A 9,852-nucleotide genomic window follows, 5' to 3' on the forward strand; every position below is an offset into this window, starting at 1 on the left:
GTCTGCGACTTTCTGTTTCCCTCTTTCACCTCTGTTTGCCAACAAAACCCTGTCACCAACAGTCAATGGAGAACCTTTTACCTTGCGGTCGTAGAGCTTGGCATGACGAGTCTGTTCAGCTGAACTGTGCCTCTGCGCAACCTCTGCTGCCTCACTCAGGTCTCTTCTAAGGTGGGACACAAACTCTGAATGGGTAATGACAAGATCATTCTTTAGAACATGTTGAAACATTACATCAATTGGAAGTCTGGGAATCCTCCCAAACATGAGGTAAAATGGTGCAAAGCCGGTTGTTTCGTGGACAGTGCAGTTATAACAGAAAGTCAGCACTCTTAACGACTGGGGCCACTTTGCTTTGGACTTGGGGGGTAAGGCTCTGATCATGCTCCCCAAGGTCCTGTTGAAACTCTCTGTGATCCCGTTACCCATCGGGTGGTAAGGGATAGTGTGCGATTTCTTTATCTCAGCCATATCCAACAGTTCCTTGATGAGCTTACTCTCGAAATTAGCCCCCTGGTCAGAATGCACACGCTTCGGGAAGCCATATATGCAAAAAATATCATCCCATAAACGGCGAGCCACTTGTTTCGCTGACTGGTTCTTACAAGGAAAAGCAAAAGCCATCTTAGTGAAATGATCAGTCGCTACGAGAACATCAACAGACTTGTTATCTCCCTGCTCTGCTGACCAGAAATCAATGCAAATCAATTCCATGGGCTCTGTGGTGTGAATGTTCTCCAAAGGAGCATGAGCATTAGGCTCCGACGTCTTACCAACAATGCAACGTTTGCAGTTTCTGACATAATGCACAATATCATGCGCCATACCTGTCCAAAAAAACCGGTGTCTGGCCAGGGAGAGTGTACGTGAGCGTCCTTGGTGACCTGCGGCATCGTGTATGCCATGAAGAACTTGTTGTTTTAAGCAATCTGGTACAATGAACTGATAGAGCTTGTTGTTCATGTTGTAATCTCTTTTCACTTTAAATAGCATGCCATCTTGCAGTGTGAGTTTGTTCCAGTGCTTGAGCAGCTTGATTACACTACGAGGCTCCTTTATACGCTCACGTTTGTCAGGTCTCTTGTGTCTCCGGACATAGTAAACCACTCTACTCACGGTGCTGTCCTGCTCCTGCATAGTCAGAAGAGTGCTTTTAGGCAGAGCAGTGGCACAATCCTCCTTCTCCAAATGAGGGATGACTCCCGTCCCCATTACACGGCTTGTCCCACCAGAGCAGTGTGCATCCAAGAGGGCGGAGATGTCCTGAGATGTTAACTTGCCCTGGGAAAGTGGGTGGGAGAGATCAGAGCTTGGTTCAACATCTGTGTTCACAAGTTGACAGTTGTTTGTGTATCTGAAAGCATCTTGAACTGTTTCATCCATCACACCATTCAGTTGATTTAACAAAGCATGGTATGGCTCTGTCACAAGGCGATGACTGACACTCGACTGGACAAAAGGCTCTCTGCTGAGTGCATCTGCCACTACGTTCTTAGCTCCTGGCACATACTTCAGATCGAAACTATAGGATGCCAGCTTCGCTACCCAACGCTGTTCACATGCATCAAGTCTTGGTTTGGTGAGTATGTATGTGAGCGGGTTGTTGTCAGTCCAAGCTGTAAAATGACGACCTTTCAACCAGTAATGGAATTTGTCACATACTGCCCATTTTAAGGCTAAAAACTCAAGCCTGTGAGCGGGGTAGTTCATCTGGGAGCGTGAAAGCGTCTTGCTCGCAAAAGCCACTGGCCTCGCCATGTCACTGCCTCGGGGGATCTGAGAGAGTACTGCTCCCAACCCATCGAAAGACGCATCCACGGCTAATATGAAATGGTCATCAAAATCAGGGTGAGCTAATGTTACACTTGTAAGCAAGTCATGCTTTAAAGTCTCAAATGCACATTTGCATTCTTCAGTCCAGTCTGATTGTGTGAGTTCAACATTTACAACTTTCTTTTTAGGATGTCTCCCTCTCTTTTTAAAGCAAAGTCTGGCTGGGAGATGAGCTTGAAGAGGGGCTTCGCCTTGGCTGAACATTGCTCAATAAAATGTTGATAATACAACACCATAGCCAGAAATGATCTGATTTTCTTAGGACAAGGAGTGACGCCATCGGAGTCCATTAAATCAGACACTTGCACATCAGTGATGGCCTGAACTTTCTCAGGGTCAGTACAGATTCCGTCTTCACCTACAATGTGGCCCAGGAATTTCACAGACCTTCTCAGAAAATTACATTTCTTTGGTGAGAGCTTCAAATTCTGAGTCTTCAACCTGGAAAACACCATCTCCAGCCGGTCGAGTGCAAGCTGCTCTGTAGGGGCAAAGACCAAAAGATCGTCAAGGTAACACAACAGACTGGTGAAGTTCTTGTCACCGAAAATCGACATCATCATCCGCATAAATGTAGCGGGGCTGTTTGTGAGGCCTTGGGGCATGCGATTGTATTCGTGGAGTCCGAATGGAGATGAGAATGCTGTATACTTTTTGTCTCCCTCATATAGTGGCACATTGTAGAAACCGGATGTCAGGTCCATAGTGGAGAAGAAAGCATTTCCACCTAGAGCAGCAAGTGCATCTGACTGGTGTGGGAGAGGATGAGCATCTTTTACTGTCCTGGCGTTGAGCCATCGGAAATCATTACAGATCCTGAGGTCGCCATTTTTCTTCCACACAAGTACTAAAGGTGATGCGTACTCACTGTTAGACTTTCTTATTATACCACTCTCCTCCATTTCATTCAAGGCTGTCCGCAGCTTCTCATAGTGACTTGGTGGTATCCTGCGATAAGGTAGACGAAACGGTTTGTCGTCAACCAGACGGATCCTGTGAACAAAATCTTCAGTCCATCTTATTCTTCAAGAATATAGACTCATGTGCTGTGATGATGTTGAACAGTTTGTTCTTCCACTCGAGAGACACTTCACATGCACTTAGGTCTAAATCGTTGAATCCCAAGTCCCTCAGAATGTTGGCCAACTCCTCTTCTGACTGTAGAGGTTGCTCGGGGAGGTGACAGGACTGGGCACTTGACTGGACGTTACACTGGACACTTCCAACCTCTGGGAAATCCTCTACTGCAATACATGGGGATACATCAGCGATTTTTCCATTCCTTCTCAGTGTCATAGGGCGATTAGTGGGGTTAACTAGTTTAACTGGAACTAAGCCATCACCAAATAATGGTGCTATGACTCGGCCGACCAAGATCTGTTTAGGCCTGGAGTTAGACTGAGTGGGCTCTATGACTACGGTACTACCCACAGACACCATGGCCTTGCTAGGGAGTTTACCCCAAACTAGATATTCACTCTGTGGCTGCAATGTTACACTACCTTTAAGTTTGGCAGTACCCACTTTGTCTGGCACACTATCACCTTTCCACCTATCTGTGTTAGCGAGTAATGACAAAAACTGAAAGGATTCATTCATCCCATCTCCGCTTGGCATGGTCATCAACTTCCAGTAACCGACGGTGGTCCTCAGTAAAGTCAACATGCTTTTGTTTGATAGCATTGCTGCCAAGAATCAGTTCTTCTGTCTTCTTCTGTTCAGTTCTGACCTGTCACAACCAGAACAGAGATCATCATTTTACATCCATAAACGGAGACTGTGACATCATATATCCCTTTGGGGTTAACTCTATGACCTCCACATCCAACAACGACGACATTATCTGCTGGAGTCTTTATCAGGTTAGGATTGGCTTTCAACAAGTTAGCTTCTGCTGCTTCGCTTATGGTGCACGCCATAGAGCCGCTATCAATCAGTGCTTTCAGTGTTGGACCATTTTCGACAGACACAGGGGTATAGAACAGACTATCAGTCATAGGAACTGTAAGCATTGAAAAATGACAGTCTTGTCAGAAGGGGCAATACTTTTTTGTACCTCGTATACAGACTCATAATCCTCAGTATCACAAATGGGAGGCTGACTAATTAGATCTACACTGCCCTCCCCCTCGCGCAGATCTGTTAGTTTCCCTGATTAGACGGAGGTAGAGTAGCCCGTGACACAGGACAGTTGCGTCGGGAATGGCCGGGTGACAGGCACTGAAAACACAGGCGATGCTCACGGCAGTGGGCTAGGGCAGAGTGAGCTCCATCGTTACAGATAGCACACGGTAAGGCATCTAAGCCATCAATTCTTGGGAGTCTGGCATTGCGTCGACCTGAGTTAGGCTGTCGTACGTATGAATTGCGCAGTAAAACTTTCTCCAGCATGTCGATCACTCTCTCTAGATTAGCCTGGTCTGTAGATCCACACTGCTGTGATCCAGAGACATGACAAGCGACAGAAGCTGTATTAACATCAACTTTGCAAACATTTGCCTTATCAGTCCTAACACAACATGTCGAACTAGCAGGTTTGAAGCTGGACTCTGATTTATGGGCATTTAACACAGCTTGCACTTCATGGGCTGACCACTTGTCAATGGACTTGGATCGAAAGGTCAGAGCCAAATCTTTACTGGGACAATGGCGGATGAACATGTGTGCAATCTCTGTTCTTGGATTATCAAATGATTTGCCTTGCTCCTTCAGACATTCAGAGGCTACATCTGCTGCTTTGTTTTGTTTAACCTACTTGATCTAACAAGTCGGGGGCAACATGTTCAGAGTGTGGAGTTGAACTAGTGACTGGTTGCCTATGTGGGTTACGCATATCAGTAATGTCAGGGGGATCAATTGAAAAGTCAACCCTATTCACTCCTAACGCAACGTTACTGCCAACAACAGGACTACCAAGAAAGGAAGCAGGTATCTGCAGTACACCTCTCCCCCTACCAACAGAAGCTGGAGTACGAGCCGGCGAATCAAGTCCTGTTTCGCTCATTATGACTACACTTCAAAACAATAAGATCAGGAAAAAACAAAAACAAAAAAACAGATCAACTAACAAGAGAAAACTGACCCAAAATAATCAAAATTATAAATGAATAAAAAAATCAGAGCATTTAGAATCCTTTTAATGTGCAAAGGATAACATAAAGATGTCCTCTTCAGGAAACTACAGTCCACGATGTCCGAACGAAGCCACAGCTACAGCGGTCCATCAATGGCAGGCAGACGTCCACTCACTCACAGTCACGGCACCAATGTGACGGTCCTCTATGCATCAGTCTCGTTGTGTATGTGGAACATCTGCACAAGGAGAAACCAAAGCGAATCAGGAATGGCATGACATCGCAGACAGAGAATAGAACAGCCCACAGCAGTTATCAAAAGTTCTGCTCTTTTTTATTAAACTGTTCCAAATGTGATCGTATAGTGGAATGATTCTTCTTTTTTTAACAAAAGTACAAATATACATGTTTCACAATTCTTTGTCTTTTCCACAGTAAAATGTGAAATAAAATAAAATAAATAAAATCTCCAGCTTCTAAAGCACTTCTGCTATATGAAAACACAGTATATAAAACAGCAAATTGTTTTCAACAGGAATATTGCTGTTATAACATATATTTTTCACACAACAAAAATAAACATCAAATTCAATATATTACCTGCACAAGGAGAAACCAAAGCGAATCAGGAATGGCATGACATCGCAGACAGAGAATAGAACAGCCCTACACAACACACGGTAAATCAGACGGAGGAATAGCATTAGCAGCAGCCATGCAACATGTGCTACATTTAACATTCAACTCTAAAACTTATGACTCACTCGACGTCAAACAAACAGCATTCATCTCTTAGTTACATCATAACAAAAATACAGTGAAATAAAACATTGTGTAGTGAGATTTAAAGCACTTAGGCTATTATTGTCTCTGCAGCGTTTAACATGCGACTTACCACAGCAGTTATCAAAAGTTCTGCTGTGGATTACCCAGAATTCGCTATTTTTAGCACCGTGGCGCAATACCAAGTGACGCCAGCAGATGGCGCTGTCCCCATTTTTGCAGGAATTTAACAACTATATACAACCCGTTACACCTTGCCTTTCTTAGATGGAGGTTTAGCTGGGCTATCTGGAAGTGGTGTTCTGGCCCCAGGCAGAGTTTCTTCCACAGATACATAGTTGTGAAAGTCCATCTTGTCAGATTGCCGCGAAACACGCGACATATCTTTCCTTTTGTCAGCGGTCGACTTCATATTTCGAATATCAGAGAAAGCAGAAAGATAGATGTGGGTGAATTTGCATAAAGGTAACTTTAAAAAGTGATATTTATGCCGTTATTAAAGTTTGTCAGCAGAGCTCGGCGAAAGTTAAGTTAGCAGGACGCCATCTTGGACTCCCCCCCTTCCTTCGTCCTCCTTTTCTTTCCTTGCAGCCTTCCCTCGCATCCTGCAGGGGTGGAGCTGAGACGCGAGGAAAGGAAACGAAGGATGCACAAATAAGAAATGAGAAGCACCCCTTGTGTGAACTTGACGGCAGAAATATCCCAGCATTCATTTCGGCATCAAGGAAGGAGAGGCAGGTCAAGTCGTTTTTCTACAATTTCGTACTACGCAATTTCATCACTAAATTCACTTCTGAGAACATTTAATGCGAGAAATCAACTGTGTAGATTTCAAATATTGGCATTTTTACGAAAATTGATGGCGAATCGAAAATGTGCTCAAACGTTTTCGGAAGTGATAATCTCCATAAGCTCATAACTTAGTTACTTTATTGTTATGAATATAGCCTACATTATTGTAGTGTACAGTTGTAGAGTAATCCTTCGAGCTGAGGGTAGGCTTGGGCGATAAAGGCTGGCTGTCATCGTCAATAATTCTCGTTATGTTTGGCTACTGTACACGGCGTCTGTGCGGGGGTATTATTGCGCAATACCAGCAAGAACACATCGTCTCAAACTGTCAGCAGCGTTCTGTGTGCTCGTCACCTTGTGAGTTCATTCTTCCAAGAACAACTAGCAAGAGCGTTCTCCCCAAGAACACAAGTCCGTTCTTTGCATTCTTGGTTTTGAAAAACGGCCTGTGTGTGTGTGTGCAGCAGTGGTCTGCTGTGTTTCTGTGCTGTGGCGTTGGGTCTGGATGAGCTGCAGTATCGGCCGCTGGGCCTCAGGCTGGACAGTGGCGACCTCTGCAGGCAGTCGCTGGAAGTGCGCCGAGTAACTCAGCAAACAGTGAGACACTTCCTTTTTTAATTTTGTTTTAATTTTTTTATTTTACTGTCTATGTGAATAACATTAATGATAAATTATCAGTAAGTGAGAAGGGCTTCCATACTTTTATTCATTTGTATTATTCATTTGTATTTTTGTGTATGAACAAGCAGCAACACAGAAGGGTGATCCGTGGATTTCAAATAGATGGAGGAATGATAAGACAGCACACCTTTCCAAATCTGTTAAAGAACGCTTCATCTGGAAATCTGTGTTCAAACTTATTTTCAAGCAGTTTTGTTTTTCCGTAAGGGTCCGTTCATACAGAACGTGCTTTTTCATTTTCTAGGCAAACGCGCCCTAGACGGACGGCGTTCTAAAAACGCGGCGCTCAATAGGACAATAGGCTTTATGCACAGCTTCACTACTTCCTGAACTTCAGCCAGCCCTTTGTTTCCTGTCTGTCATTATTGGACAAACTGATTAATCCAGGTGTGCCTGATTATTGTTACTGAGGCCAGGCACACCTGGATTAATCAGTTTGTCCAATAATGACAGACAGGAAACAAAGGAGCTGGCTGAAGTTCAGGAAGTAGTGAAGCTGTGCATAAAGCCAATTCACCATGACGTCGCAACAGTAATAGACGTTCTTCCGGGTGGCAAAAGCCGAAGCGTTCCTATGGCAACGCTAGTAAATTGCTTGGAAGGGAAACCAACTGTCGACAGTAAAAATGTAATAAAAATAACAAATGTAATTAATATAATGCGTTTTTTATTATCATAATAACAACTGTGTTTAATGATATAAGTAAAAAATATAATAAATATGTAATATAGTAGACCTACACATAATTAGCAAAATACTCTCTAGCTCTTTTTTTCTAAGCAAAATAACCCCAAACACAACACGTTTTCATTATCGTTTCAACTTTTATCAACAACAATGTTTTTAACTATGTTACTGTTACAGTAGCCGGCTGGATCTCTTCAGTTAGTCAGTAGAAGCCGCTCGCGTTCTGCCACCCGGAAGTATCTTTTGCCTATTGTTTGTAAACATTCTGAAAAGAAGTTCAGCTTTTAAAAACACGTCTCAAGACCTTGCGTTTTCCCCCCATTCCACTGCCCACTTATGTGTAAATGTCCCAAAAGTCATTAAAGTCTTAAAGGTGATTTCTGTATTGATATCTTCCACACTGTAAAACCCAACAAGTTAAGCTAACTTATTTCATTTGAGGAAACCGATTACCTCAATTTTTTTAAGTTTAAAAAAAAACAATAGTTATGAGTACTCTGAACTTATTTTATTCGAGTTCATTAAAACAATAAGATTTCTTAAAACACAATTAAACTTTACACTGCATTTAATACTGTATATAGCTGAAACTTCACTTTATTGAGTAAAAACAGTGAAATGACAAACTTTAAATGAACTCAGAGCACTTGCAGTTACTGCTAGCTCACAATATCACACACAAAGTCAAATCCAATGAGTTAAGCTAACTCATTTCATTTGAGGAAACCGATTACCTCAATTCATTTAAGTTTATAAAAAACAATAGTTATGAGTACTCTGAAATTATTTCAGTTGAGTTCACTAAAAGTAGATATTGCAGTCAAGAAATTAAGTGATTAATTAAGTGAATAATTAAGTGATTGTTGAGCATTAATGATGAACACCTGCTGTTAACATTACTGAAGGAAAGAGAAACACAAGAACTACAACTGACTTCCAACCACAACATTAGATGAAATCAACTGAAGATAAAATATGTTTAAATCTCTCAAGATCTCAGCAGAGGAGGATTGAACAACTCCACAAACATCATTACCAGCTTCACTTATTACTAACCAGTTTGACTTTTATCATGCGTCTACAGAAGTTTTTATTGTGAATGTACAGAGGTTTAGATGAAGATGATTTATTGAGTTTCATTTAAAGACACCATGATAGTGGTCAGTGTTTGCTTTAGTTGGGCTCTTGACCCTTGACTTTATAAGATCAGTTTTTTCTCTGGTTGCTGTAACTGAGTGTTTATATAACACATTTATTATGGTACAAAAGCCAAAAGAAATTTTTGTTTTAATGATGATTTATGGAATGATGAATTATCATTTGGTGTCTTGATTCTCTGATCTTTTCTTGAGAATAATCTCTGATTAACAGGTGATATGTAACTTGTATTATTCATTATAAAAGAACTGCGATTCTGCTGCAAGGCCCATTGTTGTTTCAATCAGATTTTAAAAACCTCTATGGTCTCATGCTGACTTACACAGACATCAAGAATCAGTATATGAATCTTAACAATGGTGACCATTAAAAAACGATTCATGCTGCAATGCATGGCGGGAGCCATGGATAAGGTTTGTATTATGGTTGTACCCAGCATGCATTGCAGTATGAATAGTTGTTTAATGGTCACCATTGTTGCGATTCATATGCTGATTCTTGATGTCTGTGTTAGTTTTGGTAATGAATTACATTTTCTGTAAAATCCTTCATACTATTGTATAGTCATAACAGCTAGTTTTTATGTTGTAGAATCTATTTTCAAATACAACTAATAATATAATCAGAGATTAGACTCTGAATGTGATCAGTGAATCAAGTCATTAAGTGATGATTGTCATCATCAAACCTTGACCATAATCTTTTCCTTGACTTTTGTGCCATAACAAATGTTTCATAAACACTCAATTACAGCAGCCAAAGAAAAACTTGTACTCAAACGAGCCCAACTAAAGCAAACGCTGATCTCCATCATGGTGACCTTAAACCTTGTATTTCTTGTGT

The 9,852-nt window shown here is 41.8% G+C and overlaps 1 protein-coding gene across 1 annotated transcript in view; it reads left to right on the forward strand.

Moving 5' to 3' along the window:
• Positions 1–9,852, forward strand: part of LOC130084483 (nicotinate phosphoribosyltransferase-like) — a 54,843-nt gene that overhangs the window by 24,248 nt on the left and 20,743 nt on the right. Inside the window, exon 3 of the mRNA XM_056249943.1 lies at positions 6,947–7,079. Coding sequence (XP_056105918.1) covers positions 6,947–7,079 — 133 coding nt within the window. The remainder of the gene's footprint in view (positions 1–6,946; positions 7,080–9,852) is intronic.

The sequence above is a fragment of the Rhinichthys klamathensis genome, unplaced genomic scaffold, assembly GCF_029890125.1.
Source record: "Rhinichthys klamathensis goyatoka isolate OS25496 unplaced genomic scaffold, OSU_Roscu_1.1 h1tg000065l_1, whole genome shotgun sequence".
In the NCBI taxonomy this organism is placed as follows: domain Eukaryota; kingdom Metazoa; phylum Chordata; class Actinopteri; order Cypriniformes; family Leuciscidae; genus Rhinichthys; species Rhinichthys klamathensis.